At 40.1% G+C, this 27,543-nt stretch overlaps 1 protein-coding gene across 1 annotated transcript in view; it reads left to right on the top strand.

Annotated features, from left to right (window-relative positions):
• Positions 1-24,396, top strand: part of LOC121318648 (chordin-like protein 1) — a 41,237-nt gene extending 16,841 nt beyond the window's left edge. The window contains exons 5-12 of the mRNA XM_041255546.1: positions 1,304-1,449; positions 2,786-2,879; positions 4,857-4,924; positions 5,408-5,582; positions 7,655-7,849; positions 16,787-16,957; positions 19,096-19,185; positions 22,122-24,396. Coding sequence (XP_041111480.1) covers positions 1,304-1,449; positions 2,786-2,879; positions 4,857-4,924; positions 5,408-5,582; positions 7,655-7,849; positions 16,787-16,957; positions 19,096-19,185; positions 22,122-22,252 — 1,070 coding nt within the window. The 3' untranslated portion in view covers positions 22,253-24,396. The remainder of the gene's footprint in view (positions 1-1,303; positions 1,450-2,785; positions 2,880-4,856; positions 4,925-5,407; positions 5,583-7,654; positions 7,850-16,786; positions 16,958-19,095; positions 19,186-22,121) is intronic.
• Positions 24,397-27,543: the final 3,147 nt, after the last annotated feature.

Below are 27,543 nucleotides of genomic sequence, written 5' to 3'. Positions count from 1 at the left end.
ATTGCAAACATGTACTTTCATTTTAAAACAGGCTTCTAGTATTGCGAAGTTAAAGAAAGTTTTCTAGGAAGTCTGTTACTGCTTTACCTCTTTTTTACTCCGGCAGTAACTTCTGGATCAAAGCATATTACTGGCTGAAAGCATGTTGCCAAGTCATTAAGTGAAGCAGCTGATTGGTTATTGACAGGAAGAAAAGCTGTGAAGGGGTGGGGACAATTTCACTATCCAGGAAGTGTAAGGCAGTCTAAAAGTATATCTTCCAAACAGAGATTTCTTTAACCTAGTGTAGTACAAGATTTTGTATTTTAAAATGAAATACATGTTGGCTAAAATTTGTGATTCTTTCAAAACTGCATATTTGGGAACTATTCCATGACAGAACATTAATGGATCTATTTTGTAAGCTTCGATTACTTTAAAGAGAATTACATTTTCAGAGTATTTTTTTCTCTTACTTTTTATGATGTTGGAATCATGTTTTATTTTATTGCAATGTGAGAACTTGTTTCTGTAGTACACAGTTTGACATATCCTGTCACACATTATATAATACCTCCCATCTTTGTGCAATGGGTTATTAGAAAAATCATCTTGGAAAACCATTCTCAGAGGCTAAATTCAAGACCTAATCAAGACTGAAGAACTCTAATTACATTGGCTGGATTTCAGCTGTTGTTCCTGGCAAATCCTGCTGTTCAAAGGTTCCAAATACAAAAGATTTAAGTTGTGTCAAAACAGCAAACAAAACCTCAATCACACAACTCCCAGGAGACCCGTGGTTTCCCGGCCAGTTTCAAACCTCTTAGTCATGCGCTAGCAAACTGTGCTTAAAGCGACCGCAGGGAATCACATTAAATGATTCTTTAAGGTGAACTGGTCATGTACTTGCGAGATGCAAACAATGGCTGAATTTCAAATATGCAGGGTCACGTTATATAAAGTAGCCCACAACTTTGATCTTGCTCTTAGTTTTAATGGATGGCACAAGTTTTTGGCATACGTGTCAGTCTGTCTGGCTCCTAGAGTTAAGACTGCCCAAGGCACATGTAGGCTTCCAGTTACTGATTGGGAGCGTATTTATGACAAGTCTCCTGGTAGTCATGTCAAACTAACACAGTTGTGTTTTTGAAATGTTTCCCTATTACACCTTTAAAAAAATGGCATTTCATTTGCAGAGCAGAGCACACATTTCAGATATGATTTTGTTGGAATGTTGTATTTATTCTCTTTGTTCTTACTCAAGCCCTTTGGCAGCTTTTCAAAAACCAGATGCTGTCACTGAAGTTCATCTCTTTCTTTTCAGAAGAGTCCCCCTCTCCCTTGGTCTCGAAGGTCAACGGAAAGGCCTGCAGCTATAACGGAGTTGTCTACCAGCACGGGGAGATGTTTGCAGCTGAAGGGCTGTTTCTCAACAGGCTGGCCGATCAGTGTGCCCAGTGCAGCTGCTCGGTACGTGCGGGTCATTACATGACATTACCTTCACAAGGATCTTGGGTGACAAGGCCTTGTTGAAATACCCAGCTTGGAATTGGAATGCATATTTACTAGTCCCAGCAGGGCAAACCATGCACTAACAAGACAAACTGCTTACTATTCAACTAAAGAGCAAGCTCTGTAGTCGAGAGGTAAGTGCATGTCTTATGCTGATATTAGTATTATTAACTCATCAGCCACTAGGTGGAGAGTCATTACACAAGGTTTACAGCACATGCATTCATTTAACCAGTTTAACCAGCTCCTCATTTAGCCCCAAGTTTTGAATCAGCACGACCAGCTGAAACCCAGCATACACCAGTGCAGGTTGTTGCTGGAGTTTCCAGACATGACAGTGGCACTACCATAGAACACAATGGTCCCGTATTTTTGGGGCAATAGTAGCACAAGAGCCATGTCACAAAGACGGCTACAGTGGGTGACAAAAAACAGGAACCAGGAAATAAACAACAGAGAGGTGGAGTTTGGTGGAGCTGAGCGAATGGTCTCGCTCAGCATTTGGTAGTGCACAGACAGACAGAAAATAAAAGGTTGCAAGACAAACAAAACACAGGGTACGGCACTAACAAACAAAACAACAACAAAAACGGTGAGCAGATATTTTTTACTACTATTATTATTACTCTTCTTATTATTACCTCCGTCTCCAATCCTGTTCTCCACTCACCGAACACAAAACCCTGAGTGAGTGAAAACATGCTGCTTTTATGCAGCTGTACCGAGACTCGATTGCTAATCAATCATTCTATTGGAGTCGTGGTACAACTGCACGCGAATTAATAAAGTGCAATTCCCCATGCAAACATATTATTACTTTTTACTTGCACGTGAAGTGCTGTGCAATCCTTGTGCCTAAATACAAATATACATTTTAAACACTCGTGTTACACAGACCCGTTTATATCCCGTGTACCAATGACTATACACCAACATTAACACACAACATACAACACAAAATACACACAGGGGTGGGCACTTTGCCACAGGCCACTACAAAGGAACGAGGCTGTCATGGGTAAAGTGATTATGATATGCCTGTGACAGAATGAATACACATTTTATCCATTATGATACCAAATCAGCACCACAGCCAAGTAATGTTCCACTCATTCACATTTTCACTGTCAGACAATGGAGTTGCTGTACCATGAAACAATCATGGTGAGCAATGGTACCCTGGTTTAGTCGCTGTCTGAAACATCAGCAATCCGTTACACACTGTGATTTCCTGTTCTTTAAATGGGTCCAGCTAACTGCTGTGTTTAACCAGGCGTTCCCTCATCTGTTTCAGGAAGGGAACGTGTACTGCGGGCTCCGGACCTGTCCCAAGCTGACCTGCTCCATCCCAGTGTCTGTCCCTGACACCTGCTGCCAGGTGTGCAAAGGTAAAACGAAAGCCGAACAGTTAGCGCTACGTGCACATCCGCTGCAGGTCAGAGTTTAATACAGGCAGGCAAAGCTTTTACAAACAAAGGATCTTCAGTGCCTGAGCAATAGGAATTTCTGAAGTGAGTTGGTTTTGTAAATAACCACTATGGATGTGCAGCCGCTGTTTCTGCCCCCTCTGCTGCTGTTAGTCAATTGAATGCAATCAAAGTTCAACCAAAAGGAGTGGTTGAAAAGCTGCATTTGTTAGCAAGCCTGGTAGATCGTGGTCAAAGCAAAAGCAGTAATAGAGAACTATAAAAGAAAATCACACAGTCTAGAAGCACCATCTGCCTAGTTCCACAATTCTTCTTTGTTGCTACAGTGCCGAGAAAAAGTTTGTGAACCCCTTATGATTTTCACATATTTCAAACCTAAAATGTTATTAGATCTTAATCTAAGTCCTAATAATAGATAAGGATAACCTGATTAAACAAATGACACAAAAAACATGATACTTTTATTAATGATAACATTCCACAAATAATACATTACAATAATAACATTCAATGTCATGTGTGAAAAAATATGTGAACGTTTAGATTCAGGAACTGGTGACATCCCCTTGAGCAGCAATGACTTCAACTAAGCGTTTCCTGTAACTGTTGTTCAGTCTCTCACATCAGTTTTGAGGAATTTTGGCCCATTCCTCCTTACAGAACTGCTTCAATTCGGTGACATTTGAGGGCTTCCTTGCATGGACAGCTCGCTTCAGGTCCTGTCACAACATTTTGATAGGGTTTAGGTCCAGACTTTGACTAGGCCATTCTAAAACGTGTAATTTCTTCTTCTGCAGCCATTGTTTTGTAGATCTGCTTGTATGTTCAGGATCATTATCTTGCTGCATGACCCACTTTTGGTACCGCTTCAGCTCATGAACAGATGGCCTGACATTCTCCTCTAAAATCTTCTGATACAATGCAGAATTCATGGTTGTGTCAATGATGGCAAGCCATCCAGGTCTTGAGGTAGCAAAACAGCCCCAAACCAGCACACACCCACCACCATGCTTGACGGTTGGGATGAGGTTCTTCTGCGCAGTGTTTGGTTTTTGCCAAACATAATGTTTTTCATTGAAGCCAAAAAGTTTGTCCTTTGACTCATCTGTCCAGAGAACATTGTTCCAGAAGTCTTGTGGATCGTCTATGTGCTCCTTGGCGAACTTCAGATGGGCAGCAATGTTCTTTTTAGAGAGCGGTGGTTTCCTCCTGGCTATCCTTCCATGAACACCATTCTTATCTTTTTCTGATAGTTGAGTCATGAACACTTACATTAGCCAAGGCGAGGGTGGCCTGCAGATCCTTGGATGTTACTCTGGGGTTCTTCCTTGATGATTTTCCGTTTGTTCTTGGAGAGATTTTGGTAGGATGACTACTCCTGGGTAGAGTGACTTGTGTCTTGAACTTTCTCCATTTGTAGACTGACTTCTGTCTGAAAGTGGATTGGTGGAGCCCCAAATCCTTAGAAATGGTTTTGTAACCTTTTCTAGACTGATGAGCATCAATAACTGTTTTTCTGAGGTCCTCAGAGAGATTGTGGCATGACGTGTTTCCACACACCTGTATGGTGAAGACCAAACTCACAAAGTTTATGTATGGTGGGGCCTCCCAAACTCACCCCTGAAGATCTACCTAATTATTTAAACACCTGATTCTAATTATCCTTTAATTGAGCTGATAAATTTCAGCTAGTTCTGCACTTTCACCAGTCATTTCACCAGATTAAGTTGTTCCCACCCCTTCAATGCCTCCTTTTTTGTGTCATTAACCAATCAGCTGCTTTCCCTATTGACTGACATGATTTACCACCAGTAACATGACTTCAAAGGAAGACAGTACTAAGGTGAAATTACCTTGGAAGTGAAACAGTAACACCCTTCCTAAAAGTCACAGCAGTCGAGATGTGTCCTTGTTTAAAACTCTGTTCCTTTTCTTCAGGAGACGGGGATTCTTCATGGGACCAGGGTGATGGGGAACCCTTCCGACAGCCCTCCAACAGAGAAGCTGTATGTGCACTCTTTAGAAGGCACCGTTCTGTTCTCTCTTGCAGCCGTACTTTATTATAAAACTGAACATTATTGTGTGACACTGGAGCTTTAGTTATTGCTAACAGGAAGATGTTAATATTATTTCAGATGGACTTATCTTACTGCCATCACAGTTGTATTGTGTTTATCCATGTCGCATAATTCTAGTTATGGTTAAACAACTATTGCCATGGTTAGTTAACCATTGCCAGACCGTGCTTGGCCTATGGCACCACAGCCAAACCAAGCTCAACCTTCTGTCAAACCATGTGGAATCTATCAATAAAACAACAAATATAATAATATTCGTAAATTATAACGACAGTTAAGTATGCATAGTTATTGTACCTGTATTTTGAAGAGTATCCCAATATTCAATGCCTAATGTATGGTGTACATTAAGTTAATGACTCTGGCGTGTAAAGTGATTCTAACACAACCTGCTGCTGTCTGCAATTTCAGAGGCACTCCTATCACCGCACGCAGCCCGAGACCCTGTCTGCCTCTGGGAGGCCTCTGTTCAATGTGCCCCACCTGGCGAGCTCCAGGACTCACCGCGGCATGCTGTCAGACCACCAGCAGTCGTCCGGGACCATTGTGCAGATTGTCATCAACAACAAGCACAAGCATGGGCGAGGTGAGTGCGGTCGAACAGGGCCAACTTAGAGCAGATTCTGGGCTGTTATATCCTAGAGAATGACTCGATTATAAAACTGGGCTGTCCTTCACATTACTGATTTACTGTATGAGAATAGGATCCTGGCAGATCCCTGTTGCCAGTCAGTTTCAGACACCATGAGCAAGACAAACAGCAGATTTGAGATTTGGAATGGCAACAAATCACATTGTGGCTAAATCACAGAAACACGGGAACACTTTATATTAAATGTCTCTAATTATTGTGTACTACTACTTACATAGTAGTTACCTAGGTAAATATCTGTGTACTTACACATAATTACAATGTTATTATGGATCGTTACAATGTATGAATCATTTTGCACGATATGTGTAAGTACACAATTGTATCAGAAAGGGGTTAGGGATAAGCTTAGAGTTAAGGATAGTGTTAGGGTTCTATCATGCCCAAAGATTTACACATTAAGTACATTGTAACCATGAGTAATTGTAAGTACACATGTATTTACTAAGTAACTACTATGTAGATACACAGTAATTAGAGACACTTACTGTAAAGTAAATGATCACAAACGTTGCTCCGTGGTTTGTGCTGTTATGTCTGGAATATGCATGAGTTGCCTAAATGATATTAACAATGCTTAATATATTACATATAATGTTATTGTTTACAGATATGTGTTTATATATTTATTTTATATACAATACACACACAAGATTGGTATTGACTGTGAGAAACACAGGGGATACAATTAGACAGCTGACAATATCTTAGTCTATGGCTGTATTATTTGGTAACTCCTGTGCAGTTCATGCTGTGGGGCTCCTGGAAATGTCAAACTTCCAGTGTGTCTACCTGTGCCCCATTATTTAAAATCATTTGACATGTTCATGGATTTATTACATGACAATATATAAAATGTTGTTGTGTTGTATACTGCCATAACGTCTCATTAAAGCCTCTGTGGGATTTGGCTTTGTATGTAATGTGTTATAATGTGTAACATATATATATATTTCCTGTAGAGCTTTCAAAAAAGTTAATGCTTTAAGTGTTAGGAGTATGCAGTGTTTTATAGCAGTATGCAGTGTTTCCTTCATTGATTTTAAAAACTGAGAGAAAAAAGCTTGCTGGCCCAGTGTTTGTGTGATGGACCGGCCACATACAGGTCCACTCTCTGTACCAGACTTCCATAAGGTGTACCGGACTTGTACCGGACTTCCATAGATTTGGATCAGACCACTCATGGAACCTGGTCCGGTCCACATCCCTATTGTAAAGTGTTACCAGAAACATTTAAGCAGTGTCTACAATGCCATACATTGGGAGTTTGCAATGGAAGTTGTTGTATAGTGGCCTGACAATTGAAGTATGCCGTGGGCATGAAAGAGTGTGATCTGGCCTGGGCACATATGTTTATAGGGTTTGTAGGACTGCTTTGATTTCTGCCAAGTCTTTTTCAATTAAATACATATTAAAACACCGTCATATGTTTTATTGAAAGTAAACTGGCCCCTGAAAGAATCCACAAATGTTACAAGGCAAGCATGCAAGCTTCTTAACTCCAGCCATAGTAAAAGAGTGAGTTAGTTTGCCAGCTGAACCGTCATTGTTTTTCTTCTATTTTTAAATTACAATCAAAGAAACAACATCTACAGTCTGGTCTTTGATTCTTGAACCCAACTTGATATTGTTCCAGACAGATACTGTACAATATATTTAGTATTAAAAAAATATTGCACTATGGGATGTTAAGATAATGTCTAATCTTGTTTGCATCTTTCTCAAAACAAAACAAAATATATACCATTAGTCTAGTTTCCAATAATACTTAGTTTCTCTGTAAATAATGTGTTCAGTAGTTTCTTTTATGTAGCTTTTGCAGTGTTGGTCAGGTGTTTTCTTGGAAATTATAAACTCGGCTTCTTCACCTTACAGTACTAAAATGTATGCACAGTGTTATAACTTACAGGAGCTCTTATTAATATGTGTGGCCACTGTGCATCGCTCTTGCACGTATGCCACACGGATCAGCTCCACTGAAGAACCCCTTTCTCTCCCTTCTCCAGTGTGTGTGTCGAATGGAAAGACGTACTCGCACGGAGAATCCTGGCACCCAAACCTGCGCCCCTTTGGAGTCATGGAGTGTGTGCTGTGCACCTGCAACCTCACCAAACAGGAGTGCAAGAAAATCCACTGTCCCGACAGGTACCCCTGCAAATACCCACAGAAGATAGATGGAAAGTGCTGCAAGATTTGTCCAGGTAAATTCAACTTTATATATATAAATATATAATCATGAAGGCATTCGTACACATCAGAGCTTTTTATAACAAAGGTTCTGACCAATATAAGGCAATTTATATATTCAAGAATGTCTCTACAAAGTCATACATTAGTTCCTAGCAATGGTAAACCAGCCCTCCATACCTCGCTTATCTATTGATTTTTATGGAGTTGGCGCTGGTCCCTCACTCAAAGAACTCTTCTGTATTCTTTAAGACATGGCCATTGATGTTGCTTAAAAACATTTTGATTCAAATAGAACAAAGACAAACACAGCGTTTCGACACACTGTGTGTCTTCAACAGCTGTAGAGTATATATTATATATATGTGTATTTAATAAAAGACAAAATGAACAATGAATCCACTCATTGAACAATTTATACATATGTATATACAGATGCACAAAGGAAATGCAACATTCATGTCTAATGGATTTAATCAAAAGTTTTAAACATAAGTATCAAACAAAATCACAGAATATGTGAACAAAAATATAGATCAAAGAATCATGATAAGTTTTCAGTATAAAACGTGTCAAAATTAAAACATTACGAAGTACGTATCGTGTATGACCACCCTGAGCATTAACACAGTCCTAACAGCATTGACTGCTGTGGGATGTTCCGCCACTCTTCCTGTGCAACTGCAGCCAGCTGGCGAAGGTTGGATAGTTTCGGTTGTCTCCTGTGGATGGCGCTGGCGATTTGGTCCCACAGATGATCTATTGGACTCAGGTCAGGAGAAAAAGCTGGCCATGGCAAGACCTCAACATTGTTTTCTTGAAGTCGTGCAATTGTAATCCTAGCACTGTGTGGTCTCGCATTGTCCTGCTGGAAAATCGACACTTCCAGATTGGCTTGCAGGAACAAAAAAGCTGTTGCCTCAAGAACTTCATCAGTGTATCGCTGAGCAGTAAGGTTGCCCGCAGTCTGCACCAAATGCGTTCTTGTGTTAAAGGAGATTCCTTGAACAATGCAACAGTCAACATAACTCACCACGACGGCTCCACACACATTGTCTTCCGTCAGGTCTGTCAAGGGAAAAATGCCATTCATCTGTGAATACAACACTCCAGCACTCTCTCTGCCGCCACTTCGGATGTTGTCTGGCCCAAAGAAAATGGTAATTTCATCTTTCAGCTGTCTGAACGGCCTCAGAGCATGTAAATCATTTTCATGAAGGCGGCGAGCTACAGTCAATTCCGCTGATTGTTGACACAGAAAATCTCATTCTCCGGGGCAACTTCTCTCACGCCTTCAATCATGGCGATAACAACCAGATGATCTTCATTACTCAAGCGGGGCATGGTCGTATCTTCCGCTGTTCTTGCGTTAATTAAAATCATATCTTTTCAAATGGGTATTTATGGAGATTCTTAATCGACTAAGTTTGGCAATTTTAACTCAACTCATATACCAAACACTGAGCACCTGGCGTTTTTATGAAATCACATGACTTGAGCTCAGTATTTTGTTATTCCAAGGAACAATATAACAATCAATTAATAAATAATTTAAAATGAACTACCCTCTCCGCGGTTTTTTGCCCCTTTAAAAACAGACCCAGGACACAGAAACTTGATTTTTCACAGCGCGGTTGCACTATTTTTAATAAACACAAAATAAACAACAAACCAAATAAACAAAAATAAACACCTAGCTCCCTCGGAGCACTAACTAAACAAAATAACTGCCCTAACTAACACAGGGTAGCTAAGCTGTTTTCCCCTCCGAAACAAAGCACAAATCAACACACACAAGGTTTCACATTACCTTCTGTTACGATTGCACACACAACCAGGCTCTTCACTCTGCAGCTTCCCCGAGCAGACTGACTGCACCCTTTTTAAACCCCCACACCTGGCACTAATTTGCAATACTTACCAGGTGCGGGTGATAATTAAACAATTAACAAATAATACAATTAACAAATACAATGAAATTAAACAAAACGTGCATACACACTCTTTTTAAGCAGGGAAGAATCCACCCTCTCCCTGCTACCTTACACACCCTCCCCTTGTCTTTACAAGACACTGGCTATTTAACAGCCACCTCCACCCCTAAAAGACAACCACCCACTCAAGTCCACAAATGTCAATTTTCACCCTCTTCCACGGGCGGGCTTGAGGGTGGTTGGTCCCTCCGGCGTTTCCAGGGAGGGACCTAGGACCAGCGAGGAGAGGCCTAGATGGCTTGTCCACGGTGACCACAGCACAAGCCGGTGACAGGGAGCCAGGACTGGCAGGCAGAGGTGTGCAACTGTGACCTGCGCACCGATTTCTGGGATCCCAGGTGGAGCGTAGCACTAGGCAAGAGGAGTGGAGCAATCAGCAGGGGGAATGCTAGTAACGTCTGCATCTTGCGCAGTGACATCTGGGATTCAAGGGGGGGTGGAGCAAACGACCAGGCAAGCGACTGTGCCTGGCTGTGCTGCGACCTGGGAGCCAGGTCAAGCGGAGGGAGGTCTGGGCATTCCAGCCCAGTGTCCACGCTGCTGGGACAAGGGACCTCCCTTGGCAACGCTGGACTGGCTTGCAGGGGTGGAGGCAAGTCCTCCTCCTTGACTTCCACCAGTGGATCTGTAGTGAAAAAATGAAGCTGCAAGTGGTTTTTGATTCAAAAACACTTTATATACAAGAAAGGTATACCTACAATACAATCATATAAGCACGAGATTTAAACTGACTTTGGAAAAGACCTCAGTACAGCTCAGTGCACACTTTTGTATCAGAAAGCACGGATATCCACACACAACCAGGCTCTTCACTCTGCAGCAGCCCCAAGCAGACTGACTCTACCCTTTTTAAACCCCCGCACCTGGCACTAATTTGCAGTACTTACCAGGTGCGGCTGATAAATAAACAATAATACAATTAAACAATTAACAAATACAATGAAATTAAACAAAACATGCATACACCCTCTTTTTTTTAAGCAGGGAAGAATCCACCCTCTCCCTGTTACCTTACAATAATGTATGCACAGTTTTTCAAACAAACTTTTTTCAAAGCTGTAGTGGTTAAACTGAACACTGTTATATGAGGAGGAGGTTAAATGTCAGCAAAACTTGCAAAGAAAATGTACAAAATGAAATGTACTGCTTGCATAATTATTCAGACCCTTAAGTCAGTACTTGGTAGAAACACCTTTTGCAGCAGTTACTGCTATGAGACTTTTTGGATAGATCTCTATTAGCTTTGCACAGTAGGATGGTGAAATCTTTGCCCATTCTTCACAGGAAAATTGCTCCAGTTCTGCTAAGTTTGTTTGGGATCGTTAATGGACTGCAATCTTCAAGTCATGTCATAAATGTTTGATTGGATTCAAGTCAGAACTTTGACCTGGCCACTCAAGAACATGAATTCTGTTCACGTTCAACCACCCCAATGTGGCTTTGGCTTTGTGGTTCGGGTCATTGTCCTGCTGAAATGTGAATTTCCTCCCCAGTTTTGGCTGACTCAAACAGGTTTTCCTCAAGGATTCGCTTGTTCTTTGCACCATCTATTCTCCCCTCTATCCTGAAAAGCTTCCCAGTCCCTGCTGAAGAAAAGCATCTCCATAACAAGGTGCTGCCACCACCATGCTTGACAGTTGGGATGGTGTTGATTGGGTGATGTGCCGTGTTGGGATTGCGCCAGACGTAACGCTTGGAATTTAGACCAAAAAGCTAAATTTTTGCCTCATCTGACCACAAAACCTTTTTCCACATGTCTGCAGTATCATCTACATGCTTTTTCGCAAACTTCATACGTGCTTTAAGATGAGGCTTTTTGAGTAATGGCTTCTTTCTTGCCACCCCTCCATACAGGCCAGCTTTGTGTAGGGACTGGCTTATTGTTGATGTGTGAACACTGACTCCCATATCAGACACAGAACTTTGCAGATCTCTCAAGGTCATTGTTGGCTTCAGAGTGACATCCCAGATCAGTTTCCTGTTTGCCCGGCTGCTCAATTTGGGAGGGCGACCTGATCTGGGTAGTGTCTGAGTGGTGATGCATCTTCCACTTCTTAATGATGGACTTCACTGTGCTGAGAGGGATCAGCATCTTTGAAATGTTCTTGTACTCATGTTCTGTGCCTCTCTACCACTTTAACCCTGACTTGTTTCGAAAGCTCCTTGGTCTTCATGGTTGCTTTGTTTGATCACTAGTGAGTTGCAGCTTGAAAGTCTTTATATACCTGAGGGAAATTATCTACAAGTTAAATCACTTTGAGTACACACAGGCTGAAACCATTTCACTAATTTTGTGACCTTTCAAACAAATCATTTGCAGGTGATTTAGGGCTGTAGTAACAAAGGGGTTGAATATTTGCAACTGAGATTAATCTGTTTTTCTCTGTAAATCTTACTTATTTATATTCTATATGCATTTTTTTTTACTTTATCAATGTGGAGTAGTTTGTGTAGATTCTACATGTAAAGTCTAATTTGAAAGGATCGTGGAGTACGCTCAGGTGCCATCAAAATGTAAAAACTTTACAGGGGGGTGGTGAATACTGATATATACCACCGATAAACCAATGATATATATAAATATATATATATATATTTACAACCTGAAATCTTAATGCATTTAAATAGGATTTTTTTATTTTATTTTATTTACACAACCTATTCAACACTTTGAAGAGGCAAGATCATTTTTTACTGTGAAACAGCAGTTAATGAAAAATAAAAAAAAAACTGAAATGTCTTGGTTAGATAAGTATTCACCCCCTGAGTCGATACTTGGTAGAACCCCCTTTGGCAGCAATTACAGCTGTGAGTCTTTTGGGGTAAGTCTGTAACAGGTTTGCACATCTGGATTGTGCAATATTCACCCATTGGCAAACTTGTACAAGCTCTGTCAAGTTAGATGGTTGGTGGACAGCAATCTTCAAGTCTTGCCACAGATTCTTAAATGGGATTCCAGTCTGGGCTTCGACTGGGCCATTCTAGGACATTCACTTTCTTGTTTTAAGCCACTTCAGCGTCGCTTTGACTGCGTGCTTGGGGTCATTGTCCTGCTGAAAGGTGAATCTGCATCCCAGTCTTAGGTCTTTTGCAGACTGAAGCAGGTTTTCCTCAAGGATTTGCCTGTATTTAGCTCCATCCATTTTGCCCATTACCCTCACAAGCCTCCCAGTCCCTGCCGATGAAAAGCATCCCCATAGCATGATGCTGCCACCACCATGCTTCACAGTAGGGATGGTGTTACCTGGTGATGTGCTGTGTTGGGTTTGCGCCAGACATAACGCTTTGCATTTAGGCCAAATAGTTCAATTTTTGTTTCATCGGCGCACAGAATATTTTGCCACATCTATTCAGTCTCCCAGGATTTTACATAGGCCCTTTTCAGAAATGGCTTCCTTCTTGCCGTTCTTCCATACAGGCCAGATTTGTGGAGTGCCTGAGCTATTGTGCACAGTTTCTATCATCTCAGCCATGGAACGCTGTAGGTCTTTCACAGTTGTCATTGGCCTTTTGGTAGCTTCTCTGACCAATGCCTTTCTTACCCGGCTGCTCAGTTTGGGAGAACGGCCTTCTCTAAGCAGATTCTGGGTGGTGCTGTATACCTTCCACTTCTTACTGATTGACTTGACTGTGCTCCAAGGGATATTCAATGCCTCCCCTGATCTGTGCCTTTGAGTGCACTACCCAACTGCGGGACCTTACAGAGACAGGTGTATTTAATCTGAAATCATGTGAACCACTTTTATTGCACACAGATGGACTCCATTTAACTTATTGTGTGAATTCTGAAGGCAATTGGTTGCACCTGAGCTTATTTAGGAGTGCCACAGCAAAGGGGGTGAATACTTATCTAATGAAGACTTTTCGGGTTTTTATTTTTAATTGATTTGTTTTTTCACATCCGCATTTTTTCACACATTGAAAGTATTGAGTAGGCTGTGTAAATCAAAGGAAAAAAAATCCCATTTAAATGCATCAAGATTTCAGGTTGTATACTTCCTATAGGCACTGTGTGTATATATATATATATATATATATATATATATATATATATATATATATATATATATATATATATATATATATAAAAATATAAATACATTTCCAATACCAAATGGTTTTAAAGGCAATAGCAGTACAATAGGTAAGAGATATTGTAGCAATGGTAGCTCCAATGGGATGGTTTTGAAGTTTCACAATGCTATGAATCAACGCATTGCGTTTTAATGGTACCATAGCAGAACCTGCCAGCCAGTGTGCTGCTGTATCAGGACCACAGCCCTGTGTGATAGTACTGTATACCAGTTCCAGATCCATTGTGTTGCCATTGCTGGTAATGCTGTTGTTTGCTGGTGTTCCTACTAGGGACTCGTCAGGTTAATGCACTGGAATTAGAATGGGACGTTTAAAACGTTCATTGATTACAGCATTTGTTGATAAAAAGTTGAAATAAAAGACTAAATAGATAAGTTAGTGCTACTATTAAATTCTTAAAGGAGTGCTTACCCAGGTTTTGAAATGTAAGTTCATACCTTTAATTTAGTATCAGTGGTGTTATTATTGGCTCCTTTTTACTTGTGTTGAAGATGTATTTGATATACTGAGTTTTCCATGCAGTACAAAAATCAAGCTGTTTCTTCCTGGTGTCTAATCATTTCCTGTATGGTAGGTCACATGGCGTGATTGTCACTAGACGTCTGGAGTGAGCTACAGCACAGGAAGTCATTTTGTACCAGGAAACAGCTGCAGCTTATACTTCCAGACCGTTGTTTTTGAAATATCTGCATATTCAGAACTGAAGTATAAACAACAAGCAAATAACTCCAGCAGAAGGAAGAGAGGCAGTAATAACATTAGGGGTAAGAAAGTAGAGTTTAAAACCTTTGCTAGCATTAAATCAACCTCAAGACTAAAACCTCAAGACTAAAAAAACGAACGTTAAAATCTTTCTCAGAGTTTTATACATTCCCTTTAGTATTACTTTAAGATTAAAGTGCTGCATGCTGTATTGGCACACAGGCTGAGTGTTTGTCGCCTGCAGGAAGCGCTTCCTATACAGAGGCTGCGCACACCACAGTCTGCTGTGTGTGATGGAAACAATGGGACTGAGCAGCTCAGAAAGAGACAGGGAGAGGTTTATACAGGCTGACGTGTTCTCTTGAACCAGACTGTGAAATTTGCTGATACAGACTCGGGCTGAGATTAATTAAACAGTGAAGAGCTAGTCAGGACTGCAGGCAGCATGGTGTAGCGTCTCAGGATTGAACAGCACAACAAAACAGATCCAGGAATAGCCATTTCCATCTGTGTTTCACTCCTGCGGTAAGCACTCACTGGCCTTTTCCAACACAAGTGAATGACAGCGAGAGGCACCTGGATTGAAATGCTCCTGTGCTAGCTGGTTTCTTATAACTGTGACAGCAAATCTTTATTTTTCCTTCACTTTTTTTTTTCTACACCATGAAATGTTATCTTGATAAAAGAAACAAAACAAATAATAAAAAAATAAGTTTTTCCAAGATACTGTCTTTCTCCTGGGTCAGATAATAATTCTTGATTTGAGTTTTTGCACCTGTTTTCTCCCGTATTTGTTCACTGATTTTTTGCTGTGTGCTTTAATTGAAAATGAATATTCCTACCCTCAGTAAAATGACATTGTTTTCTCCTCATTCACTCCTAAATCACACACATACTTGTGCAGACCCATACCTAAAAGGGACAAAAGGTATATGCTTACTGTTATTATTTTGCACAGATTTTTAAAAATGTTCAAGTGTTGCCTGTTGCAATTTCAACATCATCAACAATAAGTATCAATCATGAAACATGCTCCATTTAAAAAAGCTTGCTTCTTTTATTAGATATTAATTATATTAGCTCTTGTACCACGCACAGCTCTGGTAAGTGCATTCACAAGCTTGCTGAAAATGCACTATGAACCACAAGTTTCTCTAATACTGATTGTTAGGGGAAACATTATGCTGAACTTGAGTATGATTCCTCCCCAGTCTGACTGTTTTAGGAGTGACCTTTTCAAACATTCCTGAACGTTGGTGGTAAGCACTGCTGATATCTGTGCACTTGAGGTGTAGGATGCATTTATGATTAAATATGTACAGTATATTATTCCATAGTTTAGCTACGGTGCTGTAAGCAGACTCTGTTGATTCGGTTGTTTAAAGTTTATTCTCCTTTAAGATGTAGGTAGGTAGGTATGTTTCCCCTTCAAACCAGCTTGCCACTGTCACCCTGAAACTTGTTTTTTCCACAAGGGCCACTATTGTTCTTCATGAATCATCTCTATGCTGTTGTTAAATCAGCAGTTTGACATGTATCAAGCTGTATTTTATTCCTGTATTAGGGTCCTCTGAGTGGCTTGGTTTGCATTGTAATCCCTGATCAGATTACACAGTATGAAGCTAACATGTGTTTGTGGTGTGTGTCTGTGAAAATCAAGACACACAGTCCTGGTACTGGAGGAATGGATTTCATTGCCAGAGTCAATGCTGGAATGTTGCGTTTAATCGCTCAGATTCAGAGCTTAAATCAGCGTCTTGGAGTAAACCACTGCGTCTTATTTATTGTGTGTCTATTAATATGCCGTGGCACCAAAAACCACTGCATCTGATTCACTGTGTGTCTTATTAATGTGCCATGGCATCGAAAACCACTGCGTCTGATTCACTGTGTGTCTTATTAATATGCCGTGGCACCAAAAACCACCCTAAATTTCAACACCCATTTACTGCAATGCATACAATATTGAAAAAGTGAAACCCTGTCATTAAAAAAAAAAAAAAAAAACAAAGACTCTTCACACATGAATGAGAGAGATAGAGCTGCTCATACATGTGTCACACCGGTAAGGACAGTAGTGGTTGAGTTGCAGCAGTGGTTGAGTTGCAGAATGAATGATGTATGTAGTGTAAGCTTCATTTCCATTGTGTGTTGTTGTAGCTGCAGAGATGGCACTGCAGAGAGACAACAGTAAGGAGTATTTCTGTGGTGAAGAGACTTTGCCTGTGTATGAGTCAGTGTTTGTTGGTGAGGAGGAGACCATCAGGAGAATTGCACTGGAAACAGAGACCCCTCCTGAGGCTGAGCTGCACATATGGACTATAGGAAAAGGTAAGACTGCGGGGTGCACTCCATAGACTGTATAGTGGGCTTTTACTTGTGAACATGCGGGAAATCCTTTGGTTTGCGCCTGCCTCTGAGAGAAGTTCAAATACAAGACATTGTGGGGCTAAGATGTTTATAAATCTCTAGACACCAGCAATGACAAGGACATTGACAAAGACCACATTAAAGCATTGTACAGTAAGTCTTGCGGGCACGTTCAGACTGTAGAGTCTCAGAGCATGGTTGTACATCACAGCCAGTCATTGCTATACTGTGAGGGACCAGATCCCTTTCACATGTCTAAGCTACTCACATTTACTAGGTCTGAGCCTGCATCCAAATGTTTATTCAGATTCTGGTTGAATCCCAATTTTGTTGGAAACATTATTTACCTAATAAAAAATATAGACACTTATTTGGTTGGATTCTGCACAGATTCAGAAAAACTCAGCAAAACCTCTAGTGTTTGTATGATAAACTTGATGGAATGGAATCAGGCTGCAGGATTGCCGGTGTATAACTCACTGGTAAAGGCTGCTACTCTAAACCAAAAGCCTCATCACTTGTATTAAATTATAATGCATTAGTTAATCACTACTGTAGTTTGAAACTCAAAACTAAAAATGTCTTCATTCACAAAAACTATTTTTCAGTTAATAATAGTAATACACCACGCACTCAATATATAACGTGTGTCTGGTTCCAATATAAATCCGCTATATATATCGAGAGACCCATAGAAAAACAAATAGACTAATAACAAATGCTGTACAACCACTCCCTCGTGTTATCAAGGGCGTCAGGGTCCGATATAAATCCTCTACGAAACCTGCTTTTTCTCATTTTTCATATAAAAAGCAGCACACCTTCTTAATTCGTACTGTAGAGGGTAATTGCTTCTCATCAACTTCAGTGTCCAACTAATTTCACTATTTTCTAATATTTAACTAATTTTCCAACTAAAGTCTTCCTCTCCTTTCTCAAATTCACAAACCCACTGCATTAAAAGAATCAATTCACAATAACAACATAGAAGGCTTGTTGCTAGGGAGCTGATGTCACAGCCTTGTGTTTTTTGCTGGTGCATTGCTGCCACACGTGAACACCTCATCGGCTAAAATAAAAACCACTTCAGCAAGTAGATATTTCATTTGCTTTGTGTTATTGTACAATACACGTCTATATGATAACAATACGATATTAATGCTTTGTTCTTAATTGTTTTGTATATTTCTGTTTGTGATGTGCAGTACGAAATAAAACGATCACTAATTCTAAGTGCCTATGTACAGTATATTGCAGCCAAGGCATACACAGTTAGACAGTAAAAATGGGGAGCCAACTCCAGGACCGCGATATATCCGAATCCGTAGTATAGCAAGGGGCGATATAATGAGGGGTGGGTGTATTACCTAACATTATTACCTAATGGCTTTGACCTGACTATAGCTTAGCCATCACTGGCTGTTTATCTATAGTAAGTGGTCCTGTGACTACCATTTTAAAAACTGTGCACCTAGTCTCTTCTAGTTGCAGCACAAGTATACATTCAGATTGATTTTACAACCTCTGTGCTCGAGTCAGTTACACCAAGGAAGCCTTGAGATGAGATCCAGTGGCAAAACCTGGAGCTGAGAAACAAGAAAGGAGTGAAATGAACCATAAGAGTCTTCGTTGTCCTGAAGGATTGATAATACATTTGGGCACACTCCTTTAAAATAGATTCATGACGTTTATCTCTTTGTACCTTCCGTGCTGATTTTGCGTGCTGATATTTTCTAATAATAGCGAAAAGAGAAAAAGTGAAAAGACCCCACACGTTTTTTTTTTTTTTTGGACATATTTTAGATGTGGAAACATTGCCCTTGTACAGCTCATTACTGTCAATACATTTTTGAAAATAAAGATATTTTTTGTTTACATCCTGTACTACTGGAAGTAGTAGTATGGCCATGCATATCTGGCTCACAGAGACATACTTCAAGACTACGCTTTAACTACAGCGCCACTATCCTGTAAGAAATTCCAGATAACAAAAACTATAGCAGGGTGAAATGATTAAATGCCAACATGAACTCAAACACAGCTCGATACATTATAATTCTGGTATTTTCTAACACAGGTTTACTTGCTTTCTTATCCAGGTGTTTTGCGTAACTTCCGAATTGAGAAAATGTCAAGGAAAGACTTTCACCGACTGAGGGACTTCAAACCACTGACAAAGACCACTCAAAGTATGTGTTCCTATCCTCTTGATTTTTAGTGATAACCTAGTGATAATTTCAGTGGTTTTTTTTCAGTTTTATCATTTCAGAAGTTTTTAAAGTGTTGATAGTGAGTTGTGCTTCAGTAATATTCATGCTAATTATCATATCGTATGTTTCTATTTTTTTATTATTTCTTTTTTAATTATGAAATGACCAGGGAAGGATTTATTTGGGGAATTGTTTGCTGTTTTTTTGTTTTATGCAAAGTGTGCAAAGCATAATGAAAACTCATCAAAAAACACCTCAGAACAATGGCTATGTTTACAATTTTACCATAAAATGACACCCAGTGGCACGGCACATAGAGGTTTGTTATAAACTCTTGTCAAAATACAAAGGGCAGGGTCAAGAGATTTTTTTTCAGGAATAATAGCGCAGCAATCATAGGGCGGAGACTATGCAAAAACCGACGACCCTGCACACTACGAGCAAGCATCTGCATGTGTGGTTTTAGAGCTTTTAACCTCATCACCTGTCACAGTCAGAGGATGACAATCCGTAACAGCAGTGTATCACACAGCACTGCCCTTAACAGCAGTGTATCACTGTGACGAAGTGCCCGCCCCTGTGTGTATTTTCTATTATATGTTGCGTGTGGTGTGGTAAATGTTGGTGTATGGTCATTGGTACACGGGATATAAACGGGTCTGTGTAACACGAGTGTTTAAAAATGTATATTTGTATTTAGGCACGGGATTGTACATCACTTCACATACATTTAAAGTAGTTAATATGTGAGCACGAGGTTGCACATAATTAATTCACGTGCTGGGATTCAAGTGAATAATTAATTAGTAATTGAATCCCAGCACAACAATATATATAGATGCACGTTTTACTCACTCGGGGTTGGGTGTTCGGTGAGTGGAGAACGGGAGAGAGAATAGGAGAGTTACAGTTTCAATTGTTATTGCGTGCTGGTGGGACCAGCACGATACTTGTTTATTTAACTCACCGTGTTTGTTTGTCGATCTGCTCACCGTATTTTTGTTTAGTATTAGTCAGTTTTTCTTTGTCTGGTTATTTTGGCTACCAGTGCCGTGTCCTGTTTCTGTTTGTTTGTTTAACCCTTTTATTTTTCAATAAACCAGCGCAAGCAAGCGCCATCATCATTTCACATTGTGTATTGCATTATTTTCCTGGTTCTGACGCCGCCCACTTCAGCCGTCTCTGTGACAATCACACAGCACTGCCCGTAACAGCGGCACTGCCCTTAACAGCAGTGTATCACACAGCACTGCCTGTAACAGCAGTATATCACAGCACTGCCTGTAACAGCAGTGTATCACAGCACTGTCCGTAACAGCAGTGTATCACACAGCTCTGCCTTTAACAGCAGTATATCACAGCACTGCCTGTAACAGCAGTGTATCACACAGCACTGCCCGTAACAGCAGTGTATCACACAGCACTGCCCGTAACAGCAGTGTATCACACAGCACTGCCCGTAACAGCAGTGTATCACACAGCACTGCCTGTAACAGCAGTGTATCACACAGCACTGCCCGTAACAGCAGTGTATCACACAGCACTGCCCGTAACAGCAGTGTATCACACAGCACTGCCCATAACAGCAGTGTATCACACAGCACTGCCCGTAACAGCAGTGTATCACACAGCACTGCCCATAGCAGCAGTGTATCACACAGCACTGCCTGTAACAGCAGTGTATCACACAGCACTGCCCGTAACAGCAGTGTATCACACAGCACTGCCCATAACAGCAGTGTATCACACAGCACTGCCCGTAACAGCAGTGTATCACACAGCACTGCCCGTAACAGCAGTGTATCACACAGCACTGCCCATAGCAGCAGTGTATCACACAGCACTGCCTGTAACAGCAGTGTATCACACAGCACTGCCTGTAACAGCAGTGTATCACACAGCACTGCCTGTTTCATGTGCTGCCTCTACCTTCATTGTAAACGTGGCCCATACCGCCCCTTTTTTAATCCACATTAATTCTGTTGATATTTCATCTGAAGACTAATTTCTTGACCCCTGTGAAAGGGTGCCTTTGCAGGGGTGACATCAGAACTGGGAACAGAAACCAAAACACAACTTTGCTGGCGGGTGAAAACTGAGCCATGGCACTCAGTTTCTTTATTAAATAATAATACAAACAAAAAAAGCTGGCACTTCCAGCACGCTGTAGCAATTGTTATTATTTTATTTTAAATTAGCTCTCCTCTCTCTCTCACCTGTTCTCCACTTCCTGAACACACAACCTCGAGCGAGTGCATCGTGCATCTGTATATACAATTGTGCTGGAATTCAATTACCAATTAATTATTCACTTGAATCCCAGCACGTGAACTAATCTGTATACTCCCTTGCTCACATATCAATACCCACTTAAATATTCACATGGGGTGAGTTGTGCCATCCATGTGTCTAAATACAAATTACACTTTATAACACTCATGCTCATAACCCATATTTATATCCTGTGTATTTTATACATAAACACCAACATTAACACACTACATACAACATAAAACACTAATAAACACAAAGGGGTGGGACACTCTGCCACAGCCCCTGATTAGTGTTACTGCCAGTGCTGTGTGATACACTGCCATTGTGGATTCTGGCCTGTCAGTGATATGAGATGAGGTTGAAAGCTCTATAACCGTGAATATCTATAACGAGCCTGGCTCTTCTGCATTGTGATTAAGTCGCATGTTGCAGAGAGCGGGGTTGCCGGTTTGCGCCCAGCCTCCTCCCTGTTAAATTAACATCATAAAAATGCATAATAAATACAGAAGAAACCGGGACAGAGCAGAGACCAAGTGAGCCTCTATTTAGATCTGCTTCTGATTAGAGCTCTGATTTTGTAGCCTTAATCAAATGCTGAAATGGGACTCCAGTAACAGAAGATGTTTTTTTATGTCCTTCAGGTCGGTGGGGGATTTTCCGTGAAGGAGAGACGCAGATCAGCCAGCTGTGTTCCAGCAGGTCCTGCAGGACGGAGCTAGAGGATCTGGTCAAGGTTCTGTACCTGGACAAGCCAGTGAAAGGGCTCTGCTGAGGAGGGGCGCTGCCCGAGCCAGAGGGAAGAGGACTCGTTCCACTGCACTCTCCAACTCTGGGACTGCAGCGCAGCGAGTTCTGTATTTTAAATGGCCAGAAACCAAACTGTCCTTCAGAACCCCTTTCTTAGGAGTCTCGTTATTAATAAAGAGAATGTATAAGAATGTATTGGATAACAGAATTGAGCTAAGCATGGCAAGGTGTTAGTAATACCCAGCAGGGAGTTATCACTTGCTATGGACTTCTAGTTCAGTGGTGGCTTTTATAAGTAAAATATGAGAACAAAGTTTTGTTTTTCTTCTGTTTTATTTTGTAATATTTCACTTTTGTTATTTTGGTTTTATGATTCTTAATCACAGACTGGCTATTATGATAAGGATTGGTTTTAACAGACCATTGACATATAAGTAGTGCGCTTCTTTTTATTTTTTTCAGGGGAGCACAAAATACTATAATGCAGCACAAACCTTTTACAGTACCATGCCTAATCTGAGTCGACTCTCTTTCCCCATTGAAACATCATTGAGACCTATTCGTTGTGCAAGAGATTTGCAGTAAAGGTAGTATTGCTGCCTCATTTGATAATATCAAGGTCATATATGTGTCCTTATTGGAAAATAAGAATTGTAGGGAAATGAAAACAGTATTGGATTTGTAATACTGAACTTACAAACATTTTAAAGGTTACATTTTTAAATTGTAGGAATATTTTCAATCCATCATGTGCTTTTCTATTGTTTACCTGGCTTATCTGCCTGTTCTCATGTTAGGTGGTGAAACTAGACAGTTAACAGGTATCACAATGTGCTCCTCAAAAAAAAAAAAAAAAACACAGAAAACAAAAAAAACCTGCATATTATAAAGAATATCTCACTATACCGTTGAGTGCAGGTTTTTATCAGTGGTGTCGCTTAGACTATGACTTAGCGGAATGATATATTTTATAGGTGTTTCCAATTTTCTCTCCAACCTCTGTAAGTAAGTTGTGATTAGAACATCTTCTGAACTTCTATGAAACTCCTTACAACCTCACACACGGAGCATCAAAAAGCAATACATGAGTGTGACATTATCAACACTCTCGTCCAAGGTCTCCTTGTGAAACACTGATAAACCTGGCAGCATTCTGTATGGAGCTAAGGAGAGCTTCAGCAGAGTACCTGTGGGAAGTCTAATCAAGACATGCATGTCCTGCCGTGTGGTTGCCCAAACTGGTACAGGATGGGGCAGGTATGGTATTGCCCATGTAACCCTTGCTTCCTCATGTATCTTGAAAAGATATCCACCCCCTCTTCCAATACATACAAATGATTTTAATGAGCAGACGGTTTCTCCATGTTATGCAGATGGGTTATCTGTTCATTATAGAACAAGTAATCCATTTCAAATCTGTGCAGGTGTCTCCCTTTTTTAGTTATGTTGATGCTGTTTTGGTGCTGTGTGATTTGGCACTGTTCCGTAACAAAGTACTTGTAAACAGGAATATAATCCTCTTATGTATGAAAGGGCCCTGTGGTTTTTGAAAACAACACGATAAACCCTTACCTACACATCCGTCTCAATTCGCTGTAGGTCTGTACTCTTAGAAAGATGTACTGCAAGCAGAGAGAGCAATAGAGGCCACAGAAAACCTTAACATGTTTCTGCATCAAAAGGACTGAAAAGGCAACAGTATTGAGAAGGCAATGTCCAAAGGAATTCAATAGCAGCCCTGCTTTGTGTTGGAATCAAGTCTTTTATTTTCACATGTGCTCTATGGGGTCCCCCTCAGTCGAATCAGATGAAAGATAATTATGATTGCAATCAAGTGCCTTTTGAAAGCTAAGAGCAGTTGCTGGAATCTAACCAGCATGGTATCCAGTATTCTCTTGGGTCAGACAGACGCATTTAGGTCTTTAGAAAGGAACTGAAGGCATTTTGGCTATGTATTTATTTGTATTATAGATAACTTTGGCAGCATACAATGGTTATAGTTTTGCGTTGTATGCATTTGTAATCACAGAAATATAAGGATATGTGTAAGTGGATGTATGTAAAGGTTTTTTTTTTACTTTGTTTCTTACTGAATCAATATACTGTACTATGCTTTCAAGGATTCTTGTTCATAGTAATGTACCAGTATTGATGCGTATATTGTGCTTTTTAAACTAATAAACTACAATAGATATCACTTTTTTCTGCTGTGTTATCATAAATCATTTCGAGAATATGGGATAATTTGGGGTACATTTAAAAAGAAGACAAAACAACTCCAACTGTATGGACTGGCTTCCTAATTCACTATAAATTTGCTTTAGGTATGTAAGTCTAATACTAGTGCTAATCAGAGTACCAGCCTTGTGTGTGTATATCAACAGGAAGAAAAAAAAAGAAAGTATTACTCATGTTTTCAAATCTTCCTTAGCAACTATAACTCAGATTGGATAAACCATTGCTGGCTGTGATGGTATGGTACAGCAATGACTGGTTGTGATGTGCGATGTTCGAAACTCCATGGTCTGACAATGTGTTTAACATGGACTGGGTGTGTTGCATATACAGCATGAAACATGGTCTCTCAGTGCTTAGCCATGGGAAATCAAGGAGAACCATGTTATTACTGTGTGGTTTAACCATGCAGAAAACATAGCATATGGCTGTCTATTGGAGGAGTAAACAAGTGTATTGGTCACTATCAGACTTAATAATGACCTGCAGTATCCACACCACTGACTACACCACTGAGTTCATACTGTGGTGCAGTCCTAAATCTGAATGCTCCTGAACACCACTAAAATACTTAAAGAATTAGTATACAACTTCACATTGTATTTGTATACTGATCTTCAATGTACAGTATGCATTTATCTAACTTCTAATGGTTTTCATTACATGAGTGTGACTGCTATTTACTTAATGCTAATATTTCAAGTATCATTTATGCATTGGTTTCCTTTGCATGATTCATTTTATATATATATATATATATATATATATATATATATATATATATATATATATATATATATATATATATATAATACATTGCAAGAGCTCTACATAAGATGCAACAGTAATATATATTCTCATAGATCAGACTGACAGCTTCCATCCCATGACACGGTGTTAGACAACTCCCCATTCCTCATGTCGTCCCTTCCCTGCCAATAGGGTAAAACTGCATGTTTGACTATTTTCAGATGAAGTGAAAAAATGAATGCTTAAAGGGAAATACAAGGGCAAACCTGAATCTGATAATCAGGGAGATACGAAGAGGCTAATGGGCATTGAATCTCTAGATATGAAGATGCTAATGGGCACTGAATTTCTAATAATCAGATAGATATGAAGAAGCTAATGGCCACTTTCACCTTCCTTGCATTAACATGTGTTTGAAACAGTAACACTTGTAAACAAAATCCTTAAGTCCCTTTCACACTGGCACTCTGACCTAGGTTCTGGCTACCCATGTCACAATCCCACATAGTGTGAAACCAGATACCTGGGTCGTACCCGGGTTGACCCACTTTAGGATGTGGGCCGACGTGCTTTGAACCGGGTCGAGCGAGACAAAACGCATGGTGGCAGATCCTAAACTGCTGAATAACAAACAGCCCCGCCTGCGTGAAGGGTTCACTTCCGCAAGGAACGCTTCTGTTTATTCTGTTTAGCCATATTTTTGTTGATTGAGACATAGCATGAGCCAGACCCTGGTAGAGCATGCCGGTGTGAAAGGTGAATTCTGTTACTCGTTACACACGCTTTGCGACAGTGGATTGGTTATATTGCCATGTTTTCAAAAAACTACTGTGATACTGCAATTTGTTACTTAAAATATTAACGTTACATAAATTTAATAAGCAGAGGGATGCTGCAGCAAAATTGCATTGAAACAGTCCTTTACAGACTAGGAAACTCTATTGTGATCATGAACCTCAAGCAAAAGTGTTTTTTTTTTAAACTATAACATTGCAGTTTTGCCCTTTAGGAAGCACAACATTTAAACATTTTAAACAAAACAAAGCAAAAAAAAAAAAAAAAAAAAACGGGTTAAAGAGTGTGGATTGTAAAAAAAAAAAAAAAGTCTTCTTCATTGCACTGCAGCACAATCCCCTCTAAAACGTGGAAACATTTTCTTGCCAATGAGTTTTTATGTAAGTTTAAAAATTCTTTCTTCAGTTTTCCGGAAGTAGCATTTTAGCTGTTTTGCCCGATTAGCAGGTAAGGGTGAACAATTGTTCTTTGCACCGCTCTTGTTCATAGCTGTGCCTCTTGTGTACAAGTCATATTTACTGCACCCATGTATCTACTGGGAAGCAGTGACATCATAGCCAGCACACATGAACCAATCAAAAAGCTGAACCCTGTTGGTGTCCCATGATATTTTAATAATTCACAGAAAATGTATTTAAACATACAGATGCACTTTTTTTGTTTCTGGAAAAAAAAAAAAAAAAAACAACATATTGAAATGTTTATTTAAAATGTCAATCAAGTAAAAATCATTTTAACACAGATTTACACAAGGGCAAAGAGAACTACCATGTGAACACTTGCCACCATACCCACAGCAACACAACTCAACTGGGAGCAGGTGCGTCTCAAAATTAGCCACTCGATTTAATACATGGTTTATATTAGGAACATTTCAGGAAACGTGGTTTTTTTCAAAGCACTTTGTATACTTCCGTTTGTGTGTCAATGGATTGTCAGTAAACACATTGTACCACAAATGTGTGCATTATTATACAATCTCAATTAGCTTGTAACGTTATACATAAATATAAATGAGCTTATCTCTTCTCAATTGAACTTCAGTTTAAAGATTTTAAGATTCTGCCGAGCAGCTTGTAGCACGCAAACCCAAGTCCTGGCGTTAAATCCAATCATGAAGTTTTCCCTCACTTTGCTTTTTGCTGATGTTACATTACATCAGCTGTTATAATGAATTAGCCTGTAACCAAGCTCTGAAAGATCAAGCACATTAAAGGGCTAGATCACATTGAAAGGTTGGATCGTGCTGCAGGGTTAGCATGGACTGTGGCCACCTTGCCCATAACATATGTCGGATGAGTAAACTAAGCCTACATTAGTGACTTTGACAGTAATACAATTAAAAGGAGCTATCAGCCAAAGCACATCACTTATAAATTTAATTTTAAGAAACACAATAAAAATGATCCATCTTGTGAGTGAGAGTGTGTGTGTGTGTGTGTGTGTGTGTGTGTGTGTGTGTGTGTGTGTGTGTGTGTGTGTGGAGGGGGACGGAGCCTAACCCTAACCTCCAGCAACGGCAATGTTTAATCTGTA

The sequence above is a fragment of the Polyodon spathula genome, chromosome 7 (genome assembly GCF_017654505.1).
Source record: "Polyodon spathula isolate WHYD16114869_AA chromosome 7, ASM1765450v1, whole genome shotgun sequence".
Lineage (NCBI taxonomy): Eukaryota > Metazoa > Chordata > Actinopteri > Acipenseriformes > Polyodontidae > Polyodon > Polyodon spathula.
This window is presented reverse-complemented; position numbering and strand designations above follow the sequence as displayed.